This window comes from Sturnira hondurensis, unplaced genomic scaffold, assembly GCF_014824575.4.
Source record: "Sturnira hondurensis isolate 20B ecotype Veracruz unplaced genomic scaffold, ASM1482457v3 Scaffold0004136, whole genome shotgun sequence".
NCBI classification, from domain to species: domain Eukaryota; kingdom Metazoa; phylum Chordata; class Mammalia; order Chiroptera; family Phyllostomidae; genus Sturnira; species Sturnira hondurensis.
In genome coordinates, this window is record NW_028076767.1 from 54,446,565 (window position 1) to 54,471,634 (window position 25,070).

General features: G+C 39.1%; 1 protein-coding gene across 5 annotated transcripts in view; it reads left to right on the forward strand.

Moving 5' to 3' along the window:
• Positions 1-10,551: 10,551 nt before the first annotated feature.
• Positions 10,552-25,070, forward strand: part of WDSUB1 (WD repeat, sterile alpha motif and U-box domain containing 1) — a 71,955-nt gene continuing 57,436 nt past the window's right edge. The window contains exons 1-4 of one of the 5 annotated variants that reach the window (XM_037044647.1): positions 10,552-10,694; positions 13,078-13,499; positions 20,107-20,291; positions 24,153-24,245. In XM_037044647.1, the coding sequence (XP_036900542.1) occupies positions 13,102-13,499; positions 20,107-20,291; positions 24,153-24,245 (676 nt within the window). In that variant the 5' untranslated portion in view covers positions 10,552-10,694; positions 13,078-13,101. Of the gene's footprint in view, positions 10,695-10,715; positions 10,824-10,857; positions 11,311-13,067; positions 13,500-20,106; positions 20,292-24,152; positions 24,246-25,070 lie in introns of those variants that run through there. The other 4 variants (XM_037044648.1, XM_037044646.1, XM_037044649.1 and 1 more) reach the window with 4 other exon arrangements.

Sequence of the window (25,070 nt, forward strand, 5' to 3'; positions counted from 1 at the left end):
AACAATTTTTCAAGAGTGATAATTTTTTAAAGTAAGTTGTCCCTGAGTAAGCCATACTTGTATTGTGAGAACATCACAGAAGCCCTAAGGGACAGCCAGTTCCTCCCACCAACTCACAGTAGTGTGACTGTGGCATCTTAGAAGTGGACCCTTCAGCCCCCGTTAACATTGTGACGACTGGAACCCCGCTATCTCAAGCTAAGCCACTCCTGAATTTCTGACCCACAGAAAATATGAGGTGATCAGCATTTGTTACTGTTATAAGCCGCTCAGGTTGGAGGCGATGGTTGCATGGCAACAGATCACTCGTGGGCTGTGCCGGGTTTCCCTGGGGTCCGGGGAGGAGCGGAGCCTGCGCTCTCCAGAGGGCCGCTCTGCACTCCTCCCAGCTCATGTTCAGTGTGTATTTGGATGATTTTCCACTAATCATTTATTATCACAGACTTTGAAAAATAACAGCAGTTTCTCTAGTCATATTACCAGCTTCAACTTTGATTTGACTTTTTGTAGTTTTTTTATGTAGATATTGTATCTAACCCTATCTGCTTTACAGTGACTAACACTTCCAGAGACACTGAATCACCTGAAAGATGCCAGGTGAGCATAGAGTCAACATGGTGTGAAAGACGCACCAAGGAGTGTGCCATCCAGGTGTTGGTGGGGGGGGACCCAGCCCTACTCCACAACACCACAGTGGGGTCTCTGCACCTGACAACTTCGGGGGGTCTCACCTGCTGGACAGAGCACATTAACAGACCATTTTGCCCCTCAGCCTCTCCTGTTCCGTTTCATGATGCCTCCCCTATTTTTTATTCCTGAGAAATTGAAATAGCTCAGATTTCTGGATTGTCATATTTTCTACTTCTACCTAAAGTTTTATCTAGTCATCTGATTGGAATTCTGGATATTTTCCAAGTTAAACATCATAAGTCATCTGCTTATTGACATGTTCTTGTGTTATGCACAGAGATTCTTGTCCATTGTGTGTGGATATAATTGGCTTTCTTCTCCTTTCAAAATTTCTATAAACAGCTGGAATTCATAACTAAGGGTATTGCTATTACGGACTGTGTATCTCCCATTCTCACCCAACATAGTTCCTCAGGAGATTCTGTCTTACACGTTTTTACCCAACACCCAGCATCTAGTACAATGCCTGACATAATACAGGTACTCAATAAAACTTTGCCAATAAAGCCTTCCAATCAAGGAGGATATTGAAAAGAATGAGCCACACTCTGAAAGCAATTCAAAATTGGGGTTCTAAATATATTTTAGGTAACCACTATTGTGGAATTGTATAAAATGATTGCTTTCAAAAGGATAGTTCTTATTGTATATATATTTGAACTATAATTCATCAATGTGCAATCATATTACTTTATAATGATATTGTCAAGCTTGGTGATGTTCTGACAGAATATATCCCTTTTCTGGAGCATGTCCAAGAGGATTACGTCGGTAATAAAGGTCCTAACCAACAGGTTCCAGGTAAATTCAACATGTGAAAAAGAGTGAGTCATCTAATGCAAAGTGGAACTTCTTTTTAACTCTCTAGATTGCTTCCCTCTGGTCTTTAACTTCGACCTCACCCCCTTTCAAGAGGGACTCTAACTTAGATCTCATTTACTTTGAAAGAGAACAACATCTACCATCTGGTAAAGTCATTAATGCCATAAAATCAGAGACATCTAGGTTTCCATCTCCCTGGGTGCATGTTGCGATTATACTTTCTATACCCCTTGTGCTTGAGTGTGCCCATTTGACATCTAGTTCTGGCCAAAGAGATCTGAATGCAAGTATGTGTCTCTTGCTGGCCAAGCATTTGATTTCTCTTTTCCCTCTGGCACAGTAACTGGTAACATTCAAAATGACTCATGGTCTGTCAGCCTAGTTCTTGATTAGCTATGATGAACAGAATTCCCTACCAATTCACAATGGACATAGAGCAGAAGGAAGAAATAACCCTTTTTTGAAGGCAGCTATGCTCACCACTATACATACCACCAACGCTGCACAAAATAATCCTTTCTTGTTTTAAGTCACTGAGATTTGGGGTTCATTGTAACTACACCATATCTCAGCCCATCCTGATGCTCACAGACTGGCTATCAAACAGTTGGATGAGAAGAGGAAAAACGTAGGCCCAGTAAGGCTCACTACCCTACTTCTTCTATATCCCATCACTTAAGAAGGAGTCCTAGAAAACAAACAGAATGTACAATAGAGTAAAGTATGATAAAAGATTAAAAGGATCTTTAGAAAGAAAATAGATTGAACTGGAATAATCTGTCCTGATCAGAAAAGACTGCTAATATCACCCTCAATTCAAAGGAAAAATACCCTTTTGAGAAATGTAATGTTGAAAAACACAGAGACACCAAGAAAATGGAGGGACTGGGGATACCCAGTGAAACTTTGGGATGCTGTGAATTTGTGTGGAAGATGCCTTAGGTTATTTGGAGGCTCAACTTGTAATGCACCTAAAGAAGCATGATAGGAGTGGTGGATTTCATTTATGCAAAGAATTACTGGGCTTCAGCAAAAGTAGTGCTTAGAGGGGTATTTATAGTCGTAAATACCTGTGCAGAAAAAAACCAGAAAGATTGCAAATCCATAACCTAACTTCCAATAGAAAAAGAAAAGCAAACTAAACCTAAAGCAAGGAGAAAGAAAGAAATGATTACAGCAGACATTAATGGAACAATACAAAAAGAAGAGAGAAAACCAATTAAACCAAAAATGGGTTCTTACAAAGATCAACCAAATTGACAAAGCGTCCCCTGAACTGGCTGAGAAAAAAGGACTCAAATTACTAAAGTCAGAAATGAGGGGAAACTGCTACTCACACACCGAATACAAAGGATTGTAAGTGAAGACTGTGAACAAGCAAATGCCAACAAGTTCGATCACCTGGGTGATGGTGGACAAATTCCTAGAAAACAAACCAGTGCAGCTAACTCAAGAAAAAATCCAAATAGATGTATAAAACAAGCAAATAGATTGAATTAATTTTAAAAATTCCTACAACATAAGCTGAGCCCCAAGATGGCTTCCCCACTGAATTCTACCATTTAAGAACTAACAACAGTTCTTCACAGACACTTCCTAAGTCATGTTATGAGGCCAGTATTACCCTAATACCTAAATCAAGTGTATCACAAGAAAAGGAAACCAGAGGCCAATGTGTGTAGATGCAAAAATCTTCATAAAGACACTAGCAAAACAAATCCAGAAATACAGAATAAGAATTACATACCATGGCCAAGTGGAATTTATCCCAGGAATGCAAACGTACTTTAACATTCAAAAATCAATATTATATGCTATATCAAAAGAATGACAAATACAACATGATTATATCAATAGATTCAGGAAAAGCCTTAGACAAAACCCGACACCTTTTAATGATAAGTAGCACAGAAATAATTTAAACCAGATAAAGGACATTGAAAAAAAACATACTACTACTATCAAATTTAATGGTGAAAGATTCAATGCTTTCCCCTCTCACATTAGGAATAAACAGGGATGTCCACTCACACTTCTAGTCAACATTATACTGGACAGTCTGTCCAGGGCAAGTAGGCAAGGAAAAGAAAAGGCATCCAGATGGAAAGGAAGATGTGAAACTATTTCTATTTGCAGATGACATGGCCTTATATATAGAAAACTTTAAGAAATCCATAAAATTAAAAAAAATTATATCTAAATAATAAGTTCAGCAAGGTTGCATGCTACAAGATCAATACACAAAAATTGTATACTAGCGATGAAAAATCTGAAAATAAAATACTCCATTACAATAGCATCAAAAGAATAAAATACTTGGGAATAATTTAACGAAAGTGCAAATGTGTGCCCTATAGACTAAACTAGTGTGGAAATTAGAGAAAACCTAAACAAATGGAAAGATGTACCATGTTCATGGATTGGAAGACTTAATATTGTGAAGATGACGATAATCCTCAAATCAGTCTTCAAATTCACAATGCCTATCAATATCTCACATGGCTCTTTGGCAGAAATCAACAAGCTATTCTTAAAATTTGTATATAGAAATTCTAAAGACCAACAATAACCAAAACAATCTTAAAGAACAAAATCAGAGGCCTTATACTGGCCAATTTCAAAATGCACTAAAAGTGGCATTGATCAAGATAGTGTGCTGCTAGTGTAAGGAGAGTCAGAAACAAACCCTCATTTTTATGTCCAATTGGTTTTGATGAGGATGCCAAGGCAATTGGAAGGGAGAAACAGCCTTTACAACAAATGGTGCTGGAATAACTAGATACCCACATGCAAAAGAATAGAGCCGGACCTCTGCTTTACACCACATACAAAAATAGGGTCTGTCAATGGATCACAGACCTAAATGGAGAAGCAAAAACTATACAGCTTTTAGAAGGATGCCTAGGAACACTTTGTAAAGGACGAGATTGTCTAGCCACTATGCTGGACACCTGAAAATCATACAAAATAATATTGTCATTGAAAAAAGTGTTTGAATCAAAACAAAAAAAAATGTACTTGCAAAACAAAATGCATAGAGGTAAGTATTTTTGACCTGGAGTTAGGCAAAGCCTTCTCGTATACTATACCAAAAGCACAAATGACCCCCCAAAAAACAAATAAATGGAACTCCATCTAAATTAAAAATTTGTGTTGCAAATGGGACCCTCAAGAAAGTTCAACAGAAACAAAAATGTCCTAAAATTAGAGTGTGGTGATAATCTCTGTAAATAGAGTAAAAACTATCGAATTGTATAATGTAAAGGAGTGAATTATATGGCATATGTTATATATCAAGCTGTTTAAAAACAAAAGACTCATTGGCTCACTGGAGAGTTTCAAGGAGACAATTATTGTAGGTGTGGGCACAGATGTTGCCTGATTCCTAAGGGAATATGCCTGAGAAATTAGGGAGTAGGAGGGAAAATGAGTCATATTAAAGATTTCCACGAAGAACAAAAGGAGTTCTGGCCTGGGACATATTGGTCTGATAGAACTGCCTCTTGGGCATAATTATCCTAAATAGAAAAAGGTGAGAGACTGTTTAAACAGTGAATGCTTTTGTCCTAGAAATACTGACTTCATATTTGTCACCATGGAAATCTCCACGAGACAAGTCAGAAAAACAAACGTCTGGGTAGTTTTCTTCAGATGAGGGAATTGGATGTACTTACATTCCTTTCCATTTTTATACCTTTGGATTTGAATTTTCAAATAAACTTTGGTCTTTAATTTCACCCTGCGAATTTTATAATGAGAAACAGTCTATGTTCATTATATTTTGGCCATTTTGTTATTGCAGTATCTTAATTTAGTCATTTCATCTCGGAGAACTGACTCAAGAGGCTCCCTCCCCTGCCTCGGGGCTCTTCGTCTCACTCGCTAGAGAATAACCCCATCAAAGAGACAAACACACATAGTGGAGATGAGATGGCAAGTTTACATAGGAAACACATATGAGCACAAGTCTACAAGCAGACACCCAGCTCGTCTGAATGCCCCACCTGTAGAGGAAATAAAGCTGTTAGTAAGTTTATTCGATACACTTGAGCGGAGGCTACAAGTAGGTACTTAGCTAATGTAAGTATACTGACTGTTGGGGTTCAGGGGTGGTATACCTCAGCTGGCTCCTAGGTTCTCCCTTTTTCTCTCCCTTCTAAATCTTGGGAATAATGTGCAGCTACAGAGGCTTTCTTTCTCAGTAAAGTCTCTGTCTGAGTGGAATTGTTACAAAGGCTTCCTTTCCCAGCATGCAATCTCAAAGCCTCCCCTCCCTCCTGTGCTGTTCCTGCTTGTGACGTTTGGGACGCCTGGCAGCCTTAGTAAGGTTGTTACTGAAGCCCCTTTTCTCAGCACAGTCTCAGGGTCTCTCGCCGCCTCCTGTGCTATTTTGCTTGCAATGCTCCAGACACCCAGCCATCTTATCAGACCGAGCTCAGGACTGCTGAGTTAATTGATGGGACATGTGTTCCTCTTGCTTCTAGCCTTCTGTATTAAGTTTTGTTAGATTGTAATATTGAGGGTTCTGCCTTTATTTCCCCACTGGCCACTCATTCCTAGCTGCTACCTAAGAGAACCTCTTATAAGCAAATTTGGACAATATGGCTGCACATAATATAGAATCAGAGCTAGACTGGGGAGTAAATGTTAGGGTTTGAGTTTAGAATGGCTTAGAATCCATTTGAACACACCTTTGGTCCATTCAGAGCTTTCTGGAGCAAAGTCAGCATTGACCTGTATTGATTAAAAACAGCTCACAAAGGGACGATAGTTGGCATTAGAGGAGTGACTTTATGGAAGTTGGTGGCAAGACAGTCCAGAAAGTCCAGACTTTTCTCTCTCCGCACCGCCCCACAACCACACCTATGACGGCCACACTCCTGGCTGGCCCAATGGGTTAAGCAAAGGAAAGAAAAAGCTGCTAAGTGTTTGGGGTTGGAGTAGCTTTTTCCTCCTGAGTTTGTGTTTCCGAGTGAAAGGAAATCAGTCCACTCCTTCCTCCTGCCTCCACTCTCAAACAGGCGGGGTGAGGATAGCAGACTGAGTCCATGGAGCACAGCGCCCCTCTACTCCCTGTCTCAGCTACAGGAGCGTGTACTCCGGTCACCTTGGGTGAGCCTGGCAGGAAAACGTCTGCCCGGTAAATTTCCCTGCATTCCCTGTGACTGGGTGTGCTAATTCTGGGGTTCAGAATTAGGAAGCCCACTGTTTGGAATCTCACCCACGTCTCCAGCCTAGACATTTGCAATATTAAAAGGAGTGTGTTGATTTCCAATTCTTTTCTCTGTTGCCTCTCTATGTTGGCATGGAATTCAGGTGTGAAAAATGGCTGCTGTTTATTAGCTTCCTCAAACTATAGCTTCCTCAAGCTGGAGCACATCATTTAATAACATTCCTCCTATCAGAGACAACTCAGGGCTTCTGTATAGTTCTAGGCATTTATAATATCAACTTTTGAATTTGAACAGTGTCAAGACTACCATAATAGTTCACCTACTCATATTTGGGTTCCTGGTGTAAATTGCTAATTAGTATTTTCTTAAAAGTACCTCTTTAGTATATGAAAAAATATGGGTAACTGTAAAAGTCACGTATACATAAATGCACTGATTACATATTGAATATGTTAAATATTTCCCATTAAGCTTCCTTTAAAAATATTTTGTGTCTGAGTGTACTAGTTGCTACATTGGCTGAGTTAAATTGTCTTCCAATTGGTTAGAGTCTTCTGTGGCATCATGACCTGTTTCATCCTGTAAATCTTTCACAGTATCACTTCAGATACCCTTGCCTTCAAACAATAGCAATGGTGTCATTTAGATTACACTTACTAGCAACAGGGCTTCTACTTTTCAGTGTAATCTAATAACTTAAACTGCTTGGGAAAGATTATTAGGATAAATCCATGGCCTGTAAAGGAAGCCATATGCACTTTGCTGACTCCTCACAGCATGGTGGCTGAGTGCACAGGGAGAGTGAGCCAAGAGCTACATTGCCCGTGTGCCCTAATTTCGGAAATTGCGTCTGTACTCTGTGAGTTAAGGCAGTCTTAATAGCCATTCGAATCAAGGGGAAGGGGCATAACCTCACTTCTTGATGACTGAGTGTCAGAGTCCATGAAGTGTGGTAAATACTGGAAGAGCATGAAGTGTGGTAAATACTGCTGTAGTCATTTTTGAAAAATAGAGTTTTCCATATTAGGTATGACATTTTATCATTATTTTAAATATAAGTGCTCTTCCCTCTTTGAATTACAGAAGAAAGAAAAACTAAAGGAATGTCTTGCTTTCCTTTATGGAAAATTTAATTTGAAAGTCATTAGTGAAAAGCTGGAAAAATATTGATACCAAACAGTCAGGGTAGAATACAGACCTCACTCTATCTGGTCGTTAACTGACAGGACCCTACTGTGCAGTAGGGACTGGCTGTGCTCCAGACTACAATGAATGGAAGACAGGATTTGTAAGCTCTGTAAGTTGGACCACTGTTCAATGAACTTGATTCAACAGTGTCATGTCTTCTTATGCAATCCTAAACCATTCATATGAAACCAAAAACATGGAGTATGTTTCCAAAAAGCATTTTTAACATCTTGAATTCTCTAGAAGAGCACTAATAAGAAGATACTGGAAAACAAAGAATTTGAGGCAGCAGAAATAAGAAAAAATAAATTATGGGAAGTTGGAACTTGGAGATCTGCAAACAAGAGAAGTGTCTTGTGTCAAAGGGGAAGACGGGGCCCAACTGAAATATGTACCACCATGTCCCAAGTGTCAGGCGTGTCACCACACTCCTTTTCAGTGTTTGCACCTGCAGCCACAGTGGGTTTCTCCCATGATGCAGTTCTCACTGTGCCCAGCTTGAGCCTTCCCCGCCCTCGGTTTGGCAGCCTCTGGGTCTTTCCTTTCTATCCAGGGTGGGGCAAAAGTAGGTTTACAGTTGTTTGTGTGGAAGATAATACCATAATTAATAAATAATACGAGAACAAACTCTGTGCTTCACGTGGTGTTTGAGCACATTTTACACTTTACACATTTTACTTAATATTATAACCAATTTCAGTCATCGAATTAGTGAAGATAAATATTCCTCAAGTCTGTCAAGAATTTGGAGAGACAAGCACACAACCATATGTTGCTGAAAGTGGAAACCAACCTCTCTGGAAAACAATATGGCAATATTTATTAAGAATCTTTAAACTCATGCCTAGTAATTCCATTTCTATTAAACAATTTTCTTCGTAAATGTTCGAGAGTGTATAAAGATTTATGTACAAAGCTGTTTAATCCATTATCATTTATAATAAGTACAAACAGTGAAACAACCATTAAATAACAGGAAAATGTTCGATTATGGCATGTTTCTGGGAATGTGGACCATCAGGCAGAAATAATTAATTAAAATACCAAAGAAACTTTAGACGTGGAAAAGCCTCAAGATACAAATTAAGTGTTAAAAGACAGTCTGCAGGACTTTGTAAGGAAATGTTATCTCTGAGTGGGTTATCTTTGAGTGGTGCTCCTATTGGCTATTTTTCTTATGTTTTCTGTATTTCCTACAAAGAGCTCTATTATTTTTACAATCAAAACTTTTTTAAGAAAAATATTGTTTGGCGAGTATTTGGTATGTAATTAAGTATTCAAAGTCCTAGTTATGATGAACTTGTTAATTTAAAAACCACAGGAACCTCTCAAAATCGTAAATTTTGATCTCTTTATTTTTCATGTTTTTTCATTACAAATCATTTTCATCTATATCAATTTCACTTTTTCATTTGCTCCTCTTAGAGTATCACTTTAAATAAGTGACTTATGGGTTTCTTCAGGTTGATAATTTTATGTTCCCTCGTTAAAAAAACAAACAACAACAACTCCAAAGTCGCAAGGATTAAAAGTAAAATCTACCTGCCCTGGCCGGTGTGGCTCAGAGGATTGAACACCAGTCTGCAAACCAAAGGGTCAAGGGTTCCATTCCTAGTCAGGGCACATGCCTGGGCTTCGGGCCAGGTCCCCAGTAGGGGGCACGTGCGAGACAACCACACATTGATGTTTCCCTCTTCCTCCCTTCCCCTCTTTCTAAAAATAAAATATTTTCCAAAAAAGTGAAATCTATATGTATTTTTTATTTTAATCTGAACAGAGCCGTGTACTGTGTCATGCATGTAATTAACAGCATTAGCATGCCTTGGAACTTTTTTCTGGACTTTTTAAACTCAAAAGGGGTTGGCAAGACCCCCGTGTAGTCAATTCAATTACACATCGAAACCTCGGTCCACCTGTGAGCCTAGGAAACAATCTGAAGGGCTGGAAGAAACGCATATTGGGTTCAGGTGGTCCAGGATATCCACCCGGACAATCTAGTGGACAGCGGGAACTGCAGGACTGTGGCCCAAGGGTAGGGGTGGGGATGGGGAGCATCTGCCCTGGAAACAGATTTGGGAAACGAGTATAGAGGTGGTGAATGGCAGAAGACTCCCATCATGGACCGCCAAGGGCAGAGCTGGCCTAAACTGAAGAGCCCAATCAGCAAGGTGAGTGAGAGTACAGACCCACCAGGGTGGAGGGAGAGGAAGGAGGTTACATTATCTTGGGGCTGGAATAACTGGATATTTTTACTTTTTAAGATTTATTTTTGGAGAGAGGGGAAGGGAGGGAGAAAAAGGGAGACAAACATCCAAAGGGGACATCGATCCGTGGCCTCTCCCATTGTATGTCCTCAACCCGGGACCTTGCCCGCAATCCCGGCCTGAGTCCTAACCAATTCGAACCCAGGGACTTTAAGGTTTGCCAGGGACGGACGCTCCACTGAGCTACAACCCATCCGGGCTCATCGGATATCTAATAGTGTCTCCTTTAAAACCATATTTCAGGCACTCCCTAGACCTTAGGACCTCTGCTTCCTCAACCGGGAAAACACGGCAACGAAAAGATTCTTCCCCGATGTGGACTCGTAGTTCTAGAGCCGGAGTTTAGAGACCTCCCTCTAGAGACGGGGAGAGCACGCAGGCGCGGAGACGCGGCCCGCCCCCGGAGGCGGAGCCTCTCAAGCTTTTGGTTTGCGCGGGCGCCAGCCCCGCCCGCCGCACCTGCGCCAGTCACACCCTCGTCTCACCTGTGGGTCCCTTGGGCCGCGCCCCTAGAGCAGCACGTGAGAGCGGATCTCGGGCGGCGTCCGTCTTCCAGGTGAAAGGGGCTGCGCCCTGGGTCAGTTTAATTGTGGCGGCGGCGGGTGGAGGATGGCTGCTGGGGTCAACTTGCGGAGCTCCACACTTGGGGTGTCAGAACCCCTTGCTTCCCAGCGTCTGGATTTCGGTGCGGCAGGAACGGGCCCGGACCTTGGCGGGAGGGAGGCCCTGTCGTGCGGCTTCTCCCCGGTAGCGGACCGGGGCCTGCGGCCTTGCGTGGGAGCCCCAGCTGGGCCCGCGCCCAGAAAGGCCGTGAGTGCGGGGCACCAAGGCTGCCTCCCTCCTGGGTTGCTTAGTCCTCTGAGTTCCGGCTGGTTGTCAGAGTTGGGCATAAAGCTTGGGACCTGCGTGCGGGAAGGGGAAGTCCTGGGCTATATTTGGGGGGATTCTTGGCACTCTACGTGTTTGCTTTGAATTAGATGGGGATTCATGTGTTGACACTGGAGAGTTAACTCGGTTTGTCCGGGTATTGAGCCTCTAGCGTGATAGCTGAGGCCTTATTGGACACCCATACCCCGAGGCTTGAGAGTGCTTTCGAGAATAAACTATTAGGCTAGTTAGATCTCTGTCTTTCGACTGTATGGCCTCTAAATGCAAAGGGAGCTGAGTGCCCCCACGGGTGAGGAAGGCAAAATTTGTTTGGAAAATTATGTATGTACATTTGCATAATTGGGATTTGGGAGTTCGCCAGAAAGTACCACCCGATCTTGATCTTGCTTGTTTTCAGTGCAAAAACACAGGCAATAATCCACCAGGATTTTATGTGTTGTGTGTGTGTGTGTGTGTGTGTGTGTGTGTGTGTGTTAAGCTTTATTGGAGTTTATGTTTGAAAAGAGGCTGAACTTTTGGGGTAAGATGAAAATGGGAAAAGTCACGCTCCATCTTTTTGTAGGGTTTTGTGTAAATAGGATTAGAACAAATTAATGTATTTTACAACCCAGGATTATACCTTGCCCTTCAGGGCTGATTATTAATTACTTCAGTCTACACTATTTTTCTACTGTCAGATGTTTTTTAGAATTGATAGTTTTATTTTAAAGTTTATCATTTTGCGTTATATTCACATAATATTTCAATGCTAGAACTCCCTTGGATTTGGAAAAGAGTGAATTTCCAACAAATATTGATTTGAGCACAGAATATGCCTGACACTGTTTTACATGCTGTGAATACAGCAGGGAGCCAGATGGACAAGACCTCTACTCCTTTAGAGTATACATTCTAATGGGGAGAGGCAAATAGAAAGTACCCATATTTTGCCGTGTATAAGGAGCAATTTTTGCCCAAATTTTTGAGGGAAAAATAAAGATGCACATTATACATGGGTGTAATGATTACATGTGGGCATAATAACAGATGTAATAATCCCGTGTATAATGCACACAAGAGCACATCATACACGACAGAATACAGTACATCAGGTGGTGGTAATTGGTGCACTGGGGACTGATGTGCTGGGCTAGAGAGTGGCTGCTTTAGACTGGGAAATCCGCTCTGGAAAGGGACACTGAATTTGAGATTTAAATGAGAAATAGGATCCCAAAAGACAAGGGAGGAGGATTTCGAATTAAGAACACCGCTTTATGAAGATCAAAGACCCGGAGTCTTTTTGACCAGGGAGGCTAGATAGAAGTGAGGGAGAGGAAATGTGGCTTTGTAAGCCCTGGTGAGGAGTTTGGATTTTATTATGAATTTGTCACCTTCCTTCCCTTGGTTTCCTGGATTTATTAATCGGATTCTTCACCTCAAATCTCTTACATCATTTTGTCTTAATTACACAAGATGACAAACCATGATATCAGCAGTTTACCCATTGTCATTTACACTTTGAGTAAAACCGTTAGTTAGGTTTTATGAGTGAACCCTACAGTTCCACATCTTAAAGGCAGAGCATTTGCCTCGGTTCCATCCTGTGGAAGTGGCAGCTGAGACAGTTTGTTAAAATAGTGAAGATCTTTTTGAGTTGGAGATGAGCAAATCTAGAACGAGGCAATGTGGAGAAGTAGTGAGTTAAGGGCAAGTCTTCAAAGGTGAAATGAATACCTGAAGTTTTAGATGTTTAATGTCAAGGCAGTTTGAAGTTGTTTGACAGGGTTCGTTTTTAGGAGTTATGGAACTTAATTGGCACGGCATTGTCACTGTGATCGTCATCAGAGTTGTGGTCTTATAAATGTGTTTTTTTCTCCTCCAAATTACCCTTATCCCTGGTATAACAGACCTTCCTTTAAAAATATGAATACAGTGAATTTTTTAAGCTGAATTTTTTAGCTTTCAGTAAAAAAAATTCTTAAGTTGATTCTGGCCCATGCCTATGTATGGATTTGAGTTGGATTTATTTGCTTTCAAGGATGAAGTAACCTTTATCCATTTTAAAATTGCAGGATATTTTGCTTCAGGGGAAGAACATGGTGAAACTGATTCACACATTAGCTGATCATGGCGATGATGTCAACTGCTGTGCCTTCTCCTCCTTCCTTTTGGCTACTTGCTCCTTGGACAAAACAATTCGCCTGTACTCCCTAAGTGACTTCACTGAATTGCCACACTCTCCACTGAAGTTTCACACCTATGCTGTTCACTGCTGCTGTTTCTCCCCTTCAGGACATATTTTGGCTTCATGTTCAACAGATGGTACCACTGTCCTGTGGAATACTCAAAATGGACAGACATTGGCAGTGCTGGAACAACCTCATGGGAGCCCTGTGAGGGTTTGCAGGTTTTCCCCAGACTCCACTTGTTTGGTATCAGGGGCCGCTGATGGAACTGTTGTTCTGTGGAATGTGCAGTCATTCAAGTTGCATAGGTATGACTATTTAAACCTTTTCTGTCTTCAATCCTTCTAATAGGCCTAATAAAAAAAATAGACTATTTTGATGACTAAGAATCAGATACTTTTCAGACATCACAAAGAAAAATATTTTGACCTGTCTTCTGAAGGTCATAAAAACAGATATTTTAGTGTGATTCTTGTAACAGATTGGCTGAACTCTTAGAGTTTTCCTTTGTTTTGTAAAATAAGGATTATTCTTGTTGGCCTTTTTGTATCTTTACAGTGAGAGGCAAAGAAAACAGTCTTTTGAATAAGATTAGTAACTTTAGGTTTTATTTTTGTTAGTAGCTCATTGGCATAACTGCTCTCAGCGATAAAAACACAACTATTTCCTGACTAGGATTCTTGTTGGGTGGAGGACCACGCCCAGAAGAAAGCGCCTTGTGATTAGAGTGGCACTGTGTGACCATTTCTAAAAAAAAAAAAAAAAAAATCAACCAACACCTGAAAACTCCTTTTGGATAAAAATACATCAGTTAATTTAATTTACATGAGTGATTTTCTGTTAAAACTTGACGTTAAAAATATGTGCTTTTTTATGTTTTACGTTGTGGTGAAATATTTATAACAAAATTGACCACTTTCAAGTGACATTAAGCAAACCAAAACCATAAACATTTAAATGTTAACAATTAAAATAGTCCAATGTACCTCCTGTTCTCTCTACCCCTCAACGTCATTCAGAGCACAAGTGCCGGCTGGAAAACAATGGTCACTCGCTTAAGTTTGGGTCTTTGGGTTGAAGAGGTGATATGTTTCAAGTGGTGTCAATGAACTATTTAAAGAGAAAGCACTGAATAACATGTCTTTAAGTTATATTCTATGAATGAACTACAGCTGCCAGCTAAGAAATCTTTTTTACTCTTCAGGTGATGAATTCTGCCTTTATAGGATTAGTTCCCTGGTGTATTGAGTTGGCCAAAAAGTTCATTTTGGTTTTTTTCTGTAAGATGGCTCTAGTAGCGCTTAGTTGTCTTTAACTTCATTTGAAACAGTTTTATTTGATTGTATTGTGACAGCTGTCATATCAGCTTGCATTTTAAAAAAACTTATCAAAATTGGTGAATTTTTGTGTAGCCTTTTTAATATTGAAGATGGAAGAAAATGTGCAACATTTTTATCATATTATGCCTTATTATTGGGTTGGCCAAAAAGTCCATTGACTTTTTCCATAAATTAAGAGACACATTTTTTATTTTTACCAATAACTATTGATTTGGATATTTTGAATTATGTTGGCTATCTCCCATGTGGTCTAATGTTGCTTGTTCTCAATTAATCTATTGATTGCTATCACTTTCACCTGGTCTCCCCGACTGTGGAGCATCATCCAGTGAGAAATCTCTGAAACTTTGCAAAACACTTTTGAAACATTTGATCCATATACTGCACGGATCTTTTTTTTTGCATTTGAGTTGCAGTCAGGTAGACCAGTTGAAGTTGATAGCAATCAAATCAAGACATTAATTGAGAATAGTCAACGTTATACCATGTGGGAGATAGCCGACATACTCAAAATATCCAAATCAATGAAGTTATTGGTGAAAATGAAAAGTGTGTCTTTCATTTTACCAAGCACACCATGTGGTCTTTTTGGCCAACCCAGTACACTGACTAATGATGTAACATGATACACTAAAATAGATTCAAGCACCAGCTGGGACTCTGCACTAACTCTTTTACTCCTTTATTTTCCCTGATTGAGAAAATGGTATGGTTAGCACAGTAGTACGGTGCTTCTTTATCTTCCCAAGATAATTTTGACTTGTTTACAGCATATTCCTTTCATAAAGCATTCGTATTTGAAGATGAGGTGAAAGGACTTACTATTGCTTCTGGGTAATTTTAAAACAAAAATTACCGAGCTTCGACCCTAGTCACATGTTATTCAATAAAAATAGTTTTATCTTTTTATTAAAATATGTGACTGTAGTTGATATTGCTGATTGTCATGGCTGTTGTTAAGTTTTGGAGATTTTTAAAAAGATTTTATTTATTTTTAGAGAAAGGGAGGGAGAGAAATATCAGTGTGTGGTTGCCTCTCACACTACCCTAACTGGGAACCTGGCCCACAAGCCAGGCATTTGCCCTGAGTGGGAATCGAACCAGCGACCCTTGGATTCATAGGCTGGCGCTCAGTCATCAGTGCCACACCAGCCAGGGCTGGAGGTTTTTTTAAAAAATTGTTCTTATATTACAGTTGTCTCCATTCCCCACCCCCCCATTACTCTCCCTTGCCCTACCTACCCCCTACCTCCCACATTCAATCTTCTCACCACTCCCCACTCTCCCCCTTGTCTTTGTCAGTCCTTTATACATGCTGTTTGACTTGTCTCACCCCCTTCTTCCCCTGCCCCCTTCCCCGCTTCCTCCCTTCCCTCTGATTACTGTCAGTTTGTTCTTAATTTCCATGTCTCTGGTTCTGTTTTGCTTGCTTGTTTGTTTTGTTGATTAGGTTCCACTTACAGGTGAGATCTTATGGTATTAGGCTTTTACCTCCTGGCTTATTTCACTTAGCATAACACTCACTAGCTCCATCCATGCTGTCCTGAAGGGTAGGAGTTCCTTATTTCTTTCTGCTGCATAGTAATCTGTTGTGTAGATTTACCACAGTTTTTTGATCCACTCATTTACTCATGGGCACTTAGGCTGTTTTCAGCACTTGGAAATTGTGCTGCTATGAACTTTAGGGTACATAGGTTCTTTTCAATTGGTGTTTTAGGATTCTTAAAGTATACATCCATCAGTGGAATTGCTGGGTCAAAAGGCAGTTCCATTTTTCGTTTTTTTAGGAAATTCCATACTGTTTTCCACAGTGGCTGCGCCAGTTTGCATTTTCACCAGCAGTGTACTAGGGTTCCCTTTTTTCACATCCTCTCCAACACTTGTTTGTTGATTTGTTTATGATGGCCTTTCTGACCAGTGTGACGTGGTATCTGATTGTGGTTTTAATTTGCATCTCTCTGATGTCTAGTGATGCTGAGCATCCTTTCATATGTCTCTGGACCCTCTGTATGTCCTCCTTGGAGAAGTGTCACTTCAGGTCCTTTGCCCATTTTTTAATTAGATTGCTTGTCTTCCTGGAGTGGAGTCATGTGAGTTCTTTATATATATTTTGGAGCTCAAACCCTTGTCCGATGTATCATTGGCAAATATATTTTCCCATATGGTTGGTTCCCTTTTCATTTTGCTGATGTTTTCTTTAGTCGTGCAGAAGTTTTTTAATTTGATGAAGTCCCATTTGTTTATTCTTTACTTTATGTCCCTTGCTCTAGGGGACATATTGGTGAAAATATTGCTGTGTGGAATATCTGAGATTTTCCTTCCCATGATCTCCTCTAGGACTATGAGGTCATGACTTATATTTAAGTCTTCTATCCATCTTAAGTTTATTCTGGTGCGTGGTGTAAGGTGGTGGTTGAGTTTTGTTTTTTTGCATGTAGTTGTCCAGATCTCTCAACACCATTTGTTGAAGAGGCTGTTTTTTACTTCATTTTGTGCTGCTGCCCCTTTGTCAAATATTTATAGACCATAGAGACATGGGTTTATTTTGGGGCTCTCTATTCTGTTCCATTGATCGATGTGTCTGTTCTTATGCCAGTACCAGATGGTTTTGATTACAGTGGCCTTGTAATACAGTTTGGTATTAGGTATTATGATCCCTTCTACTTTGTTCTTTTTTTCTTTTAAGTATATTTTATTGATTAGGCTATTACAGTTGTCCCAGTTTTTTTCTGCTCTTTATCCCCACTCCACCCTGCACTCACCCACCTTCCAGCATTCCTCTCCCCCTTTAGTTCATGTCCATGGGTCTTGCATATAAGTTATTTGACTTCTACATTTTCTACACTATTTTTAACCTCCTTCTATTTTCTACCTAACGTTTTTGCTACTTATTCTCTGTACCTTTCGCCCCTGTCTCCCCCTCCCACTCCACTGCTGATAACCCTCCATGTGATCTCCATTTCTGTGGTTCTGTTCCTGTTCTACTTGTTTGCTTAGTTTGTTTTCGTTTTAGTTCAGTTGTTAATAACTGACTTCACTGTCATTTTACTGTTCATATTTCTATCTTCTTTTTCTTAGATAAGTCCCTTTAACATTTCATATAATAAAGGCTTGGTGCTGATGAACTCCTTTAACTTGACCTTATCTGGGAATCACTTTATCTGCCCTTCCATTCTAAATGATAGCTTTGCTGCATAGAACAATCTTGGATGTAGGTCTTTGTCTTTCATGACTTGGAATACTTCTATCCAACTCCTTCTTGCCTGAAAAATTTCTTTTGAGAAATCAACTGATAATCTTATGGGAACTCCTTTGTAGTTAACTGTGTCCTTTTCTCTTGCTGCTTTTAAGATTCTCTCCTTATTTTTAATCTTGGCTAATGTAATTATGATGTGCCTTGATGTATTCCTTCTTGGATCCAGCTTCTTTGGGACTCTCTGAGCTTCCTGGACTTCTTGAAAGTCTATTTTCTTTGCCACATTGGGGAAGTTCTCCTTCTTTATTTGTTCAAATGAGTTTTCAACTTCTTGCTCTTTCTCTTCTTCTGGAACTCCTATGATTCAGATGTTGGAACATTTAAAGGTGCCCCGGAGGTTCCTAAGCTTCTCCTCATTTTTTTGAATTCTTATTTTTTCATTCTGTTCTGGTTGACTTGTTTCTTTCTTCCTTCTGGTCCACACTGTTGATTTGAGTCCCAGTTTTCTTCCCATCCCTGTTGATTCCCTATATATTTTCCTTTATTTCACTTAGGATAGCCTTCATATTTTTCTCTATTCTGTGACTGTACTCAACCATTTCTGTGGGCATCCTTACTGCCAGTGTTTTGAACTGTGCATCTGACAGATCTTCTGTCTCTCTGTCACTTAGTTGTATTTTTTCTGGAACTTTGATCTGTTCTTTCATTTGGCCTTTTTTTTTTTTTTGTCTCTGTGTGCCTGTTACATAGTGAGGGGTGGAGCCTTAGGTGTTCACCAGGGCAGGGCAGCCCACATGGCTACATCGTGGCACTGTTGGTAGGGGCGGGGTCCAAGAGGGAACAGTGGCACTTGCTCAGCTCTCTACCAGCTTTCAGTCACTTCCCTTGCTACCCACAAGTAAATTGGGCCCTTCTGGTGCTGATTCCCAGATGGATGGGTTTATGTACGTTCTAGGACCTTGTGGGTTCTCTCCAGTGAACTCTCCTATGAGGCTGGGAGTTTCTCCCGCTGCCTTAACCCCCACAGGTGTTTTCAGTCAGAGGCTTTGAGGCTTTATTTCCCTACACTGGAACCCTGAGTAGCACAGTCTGTCTCCCCAGTTGTTCCTCCCAATTTATCTGCACACAGATGTGGGACCACCCCATCTGCCAGCCGCCACCTTGCCTGCCCCAGTCCTCTCCTCACGTCTGTCTCCACTCCTCCTACTCGTCTGCGTGAATGTTTCTTCTTTAACTCCTTGGTTGTTTGACTTCTAGAAAGTTCAATTTTTTGTCAGTTCTGGTTGTTTTTTGTTTTTAAATTCATTGTCCTTTTTGCCGTGTGAGGTGGCAGTGTGTCTACCTATGCCTCTATCTTGGCCAGAATTCTGTTGTTCTTTTTCAATCTTGCTGAGGCTGTTGGGGTTGTTTTGTGGTTCCATATAAATTTTTGAAATGTTTGTTCTATAGCTGTGAAATATGTCATTGGTATTTTAGTAGGAATTGTGTTGAATCTATAAATTGTTTTGGGTAATATGGACATTTTGATGATGCTAATTCTTCCAATCCATGAGCATGGCATATGTTTGCATTTATTTGTGTCTTGCTTAATTTCTTCACTGTTCTGTAGTTTTCTGAGTATGGGTCTTTTACCTCTTTGGTTAGATTTATTCCTGGGTACCTTATTTTTCTTGCTGCTATATAGTAAATGGAATTTTTATACTAATTTCCATTTCTGTTATTTTATTGCTGGTATACCTTCAGTTTCTGAATATTGACTCTGTATCCTGCTGTTTTGCCAAATTCCCTTATTAGGTCAAGTACGTTTTTGATGGAGTCTATAGGGTTTTCTATGTACACTATCATATCATCTGCAAACAATGACAGTTTTACCTCCTTCTTTCTAATTTGGATGCCTTTTTCTTTTTCTTGTCTGATCGCTGTGGCTAGAACTTCCACTACTCTGTTGAATAGAAGGGTGAAAGTGGGCACCCTTGTCTTATTCTTGATCTTAATGGGAAAGCGTTTAGTCTTTGCCCATTTAGTATGATGTTGGCTGTAGGTTTCTCATATATGGGCTTTATTATGCTGAAGTGTGCTCCTTCTACACCCAGTTTGCTGAGTGTTTTTATCTGACTTTGTGGGAAAATATGAAGATATGTGAACTTTGGTTTGAATCCCTACAGTTTAAGCTTGAACATGGTAGTTAAGATAATGTGTAAATCATCTTAATTTTAGGAAGCAGGTTTCAGTTCATAGCATAAAATAACGCTTTATTTCTGTAGACATCTTTACCTCTTTCATTCAAGTTCTGTGATAGCCATTTATCAAACTGTTGTTAGAAATTATAAAGTAAAAGATGCTCTGAAATGAAAATCCTCTTTTTTGCTTTCATTCCAGGTGTGGTAGTGTAAAGGATGGTTCCTTGGTTGCCTGTGCATTTTCTCCCAGCGGAAACCTCTTTGTCACTGGCTCCTCATGTGGAGATTTAACAGTGTGGGATGATAAAATGAAGTGTCTGCATAGTGAAAAAGCACATGATCTTGGAATTACCTGTTGTGATTTTTCTTCACAGCCAGTTTCTGGTTAGTTATTTTATTCTTTTAAGCGTGAGTGAGTCCCATTTGTAATTTGTGTTCGATTTTTGGTTCTTTTATTCATTTTCATTTCATCAAACAAGGAACCTTTTAAATTTATTCCCTGTAAGGATCATCCTTCTCCTTTATGTTTTCACATTGAAATTAGAAAGGAATAATTATGTGTGAAAACCAGGTTCTTTAGTATATGTACATTTTTTGGCACGAGGTCTTTGAAATCTGGTGTGCATATTCTGTCACATCCCTGGTTGTGTAGCCACGTTTCCAGTGTTCTGCAGCCACATGTGGCCAATGGCTGCCTTCCTGGACGGCTTAGGTCCAGACAGTAGCAGGACGGTTGTGGCACTCCTCCACTGGACTAAAGCGTTTTGATAGCCTTGCATTTATATTCTTTATTTTTCTTTTACAGTACCTAGAGGAGTATGATCATTCTTAGTTATGTTTATTTATATAGATTATGTTTAATGGTGTTTTTCCTAGACAGAAAGCTCTCTGAGGACGGATATTATTGTTACATAGTAGGCCCTGAAATGTAGAATGATGAATAAAATTTCTTTCAGTGGTTGAAATTTTTTGTTTAATGTTTTAACATCATGTAGTAAATTGCTAGATGTTTTTTCATGAACCCATTCTTGTATGAAACGACCTACCTAGTTTAATTATGATAATTTATTCTATTTTAAATATTTTATTTTTTTATTTTTAGTGAGGGGGAAGAGAGGGACAGAGAGAGGGAGAGAGACATTGATGTAAGAGAGAAACACCAGTCTGTTGCCTCTCCTATGCACCCTCACCAAACCCGCAACTGAGGCATGTGCTCTAACTGGGAATCCAACCTTCCACCTTTCCATTTTCAGGATGATGTCCAACCAACTGAGCGACACCGGTCAGGGCAATGATTTGCTCTCTTCATATATCATTGTAAGACCATCTTGTAATAGACAAGAACCATTTCTCTTCTGTGGCACCTCCTGCAAATCTTACAGACACTCAATGAATCTTTGATACACTATATAAAAGGAGATTTAAGTTTCCTTGTTGACTCTAAATGATCTGAAATAATTTCCAATTAAAATACCATTATTATGTTAATATTAGGGTAAAACTAAGGGCAAACTTATCTCTAGAGGGATTGGCAGCTGCTGGGACCTGGAAAGGGTCTTAAATCAGGTAGAGAATCCAGGTGAGAGTCTAAAATAAGTGTGATAAGCACATGTTTCACCTGCCTTTAGAGTATATTTTAAAGTACATTTCTCAGTATAATTTTTTTAAAGATTTTATTTATCTTTAGAGGGGAAGGGAAGGAGAGAGGGAGAGAAATATCAATGTATGGTTGCCTCATCTCAGTATAATTTTAATGTTTCTTTTTAGTTTCTTTAATTCAGCTTCTGTTAAAATAGATTATTAACCATGTATAAACTCCCTGAAACAGATCAATATATGCTTTAAAAGGAATTATTATAAGAATTTGTGGAAACTACTATATTTTCTTAAAAGACAAAGTATGTAATTTTAATTTGTTATTGTTTAATTGGTACTGTTAATATCAATAAGTACTTACGAGTTATTGACTCTTTTGTCTTTGATATTTTGCTCAAATAAGGAAAAAGAATCATTTGTGCTTGAGGATAAATTATCAATTTTCTCCAGTATTTTTTTAAGCAACTTTTACATATCAATCAAATTTCTATTGCTTACAAAAAAGAGGCTGGCGTTGGTCGTACAGTGGTGAAAATAGCTGCCTTCCAAAAAAAGAGCCCAATTTTTTTATTTAGAAAATTTGTTTTTAAACTTTAATCCAAGTATGTCTTTCCTATTAGAGAGGCTTTGCATAGGTATTCCTCCTTATAAACAAAGCAGGCAACCTGGGAAAGGAAGTTACAGTGAGAATAGCACTAGACCAGGAGGAAGGACCTTGGAAGTAAATCTAATTTCCATACAGGCGCACCTTGGAGATCCTTCAGGTTCAGTTCCAGACTGCCACAACGAAGCAGGTCGAAATAGCATGAGTCGCAGCAGCGTTATTGCTGGTGGGGAGGGTCTTGCTCTCAGTAAAAAATGTAAGCAACATATGTGAAATGCAGTACAGTAAGGTATGCCTGTAAATGGAGGTTGGCCGTTTGCTTTTCTTTTCTTTTTCAATTAGAGTTATTGGGGTGACATTGGTTAATAAGATCATAAGTTTCAACTGTGTACTTCTGTGACATATTACCTGTGTATTACATTGTATGACCACCACCGAAAGTCAAATCATCTCTCTCTCCCCCTCTCTCTGTCACTCTAGTTTTTAAATGATAAAGAAAACTCGAATTAGGTTATTACTACGATTTAAATATCTTCCTGAAGAAAAGTATATATTTAAGCATTTTATTTAGATAATTGAGCATAGGCACCTTTTAAGCTCCATATTTTTCCATTGACCTAGCTGAATTCTCACTACTTAAACTTAATTAACCTCAAAGGATCTATTTGGTCAAACAATGGAAAAATTTTTTTTCTAATGGAATCTATTACCTAAATATTTTACTCTTAGCCATTTACTGAGTAAAATGTTTTGCCTTAAAAAGACTCAGAAAGGATGCCTTTTGGCTGAACCTGTGCTGTTAAAAACCAAAATGATACTGAAATGCAGAAATCCCATGGAGTTAGAAAAACTTGCAGTGAGAAGGAAGTTAATTTGTTGAATATTAATGAAGTATATGTGCTTTCAACAAGACAGAGTTCATAGAAGAAAATTTAGGTACTCAGATATCTAAAATATTTTATTTAAATACCATATACCAAATATTTGCAAAACTGGAGTACAAGTTAAGATGCATATTAGGTTTCTGACTTGTATCTTACTACACACAAGTGCCAGAACTTTCTTGGATGAAACTGCATTTGTGGTATGAGGTGAACTCATGTAAAATTAGGTGGTGATATCAGTACCTACCTTATCCACAAGTATTTGGGAACTTATATGGTGGGTATATAGTGATACCCAAAATTATCCAAGTAAGCATAAAAACTAGTGAGGTTTTTGTTTGTTTGTTTTTTAATATTTTATTTATTTATCTTTAGAGGGGAAGGGAAGGAGAGAGGGAGAGAAATATCAATGTATGGTTGCCTCTCATGAGTCCCCGCTGGGAACTGGCCTGCAACCCCAGCAATGTGCCCTGACTGGGAATCGAACTGCAATGGTGTGGTTCGAAGGCCCGTGCTCAATCCACTGAGCTACACCAGCCAGGGCTAGGTTTTGTTTTTTGAACTCCCAATCTAATTGATTACATTCCCTAATTTATATACTATTTTCCACCAAATCAAGTGCACTGAATTGATAATTATTTTGGACTTATATAATTCCAACCTTTGTCATGAGTAAATCAAAAGGGAAAAAACCTCATTATTATTTCCATATGAATTATAGACTAAGCTTTTAAGAAATGGATATAGCCTTAAAAAGTTAGGTTGGGAATAATGAAACATTTAACATTCCTATCATAACTACCATTTGTTCCTAGTTTTTCCTGTCAATGCTAACCTCATGGACTCTTAAGATTAGGTTGGAGGATGCCCTAGGCTTAGTGCCTGAGTGTAGGCCCTTGCAGCCTTGTTATATTCTTAATGGAAGCTAAATAAAAGATATTTTGTTGTAACAACTTTAGGGGATAAAGTTATAATCCTTCAAAATAACTTGTTTGAAAGAAATTCTTCAACTGACATTTCATTATATGGTATAGGTCATTAATATTGCTTGTAAATATGTCTTAAATGAATGGAATTAGCATCTCAGCATAAAAATGGAAATGTTTTTGGTTTAAATGATTTATCAATTCCTGTGTATTTTCAATAAATTTACGTTTTTAGATGGAGAACAGAGTCTCCAGTTTTTTCGATTGGCAACATGTGGTCAGGATTGCCAGGTCAAAATCTGGGTGGTTCCTTTCAGCCACATCTTAGGTATGTATTCAACCAGCAGTTCTCTAAAATCATTTGTGATCCAGATAAAATCTCTATTTTAACTAATCTTTTTTAACCTAAGATACTCTGAATACCTAAAAGTGATTATTAAAATGCTTTAAGAACTTTTAATAAGAGTAATAAATACCCATGATTTAAAAATGTTGTGCCCGCTGCCAGCTGGGGCCCCGCCACCACCACTGCGCAGAGCTGAGCATGCACTCTACCTGTTTTCGATTCTCGTGATGGTTTTCAGAGTCTTTGAATATTTATATTACCATATTTTGAATTTATTCACTGTGGTTACTGTTCTTTGACAGAAGGTCTCTTCCTCATGCATTGTACTGTTTCTTCAGGTGACGCTTTAGTTAAGAAATTGAAGTCATTCAGTTTTGGAAGACAATATTCCTTTGTTATTTAATAGTCTCTCCTTTACTTCCTCTCTTTGTATAACTCCCATTAATTTTGTTGGACCTTCTGATATAACTCTTACTATGTTTTTTCCTGCACATTTATCACTTCATCTTTTTTCTACTTCACAGAAAAATTCCTCAGCTTTATCTTTTAACCTTCTTTAGAATTGTTTCATCTCATCAATTGCATTTTCAATTTCTAAAAGCTCCTCTTCTGTTTCCTTTTCATAGTGTCCTCCTCCTTTTATTTGGTGAATGCAAGATCCTCTCAAAACTCTCCGCATACCAAAGAGAGTCATTTCATTTTTGTTTTTAAGTTCCCTTGTTTCCTGATCCGCTTTGTTTGCTCTCGGGCTCATATTGGGGGGGTTGTTTGTTTGTTTACCCTAATCTTTCTCTTTTATATACTTAT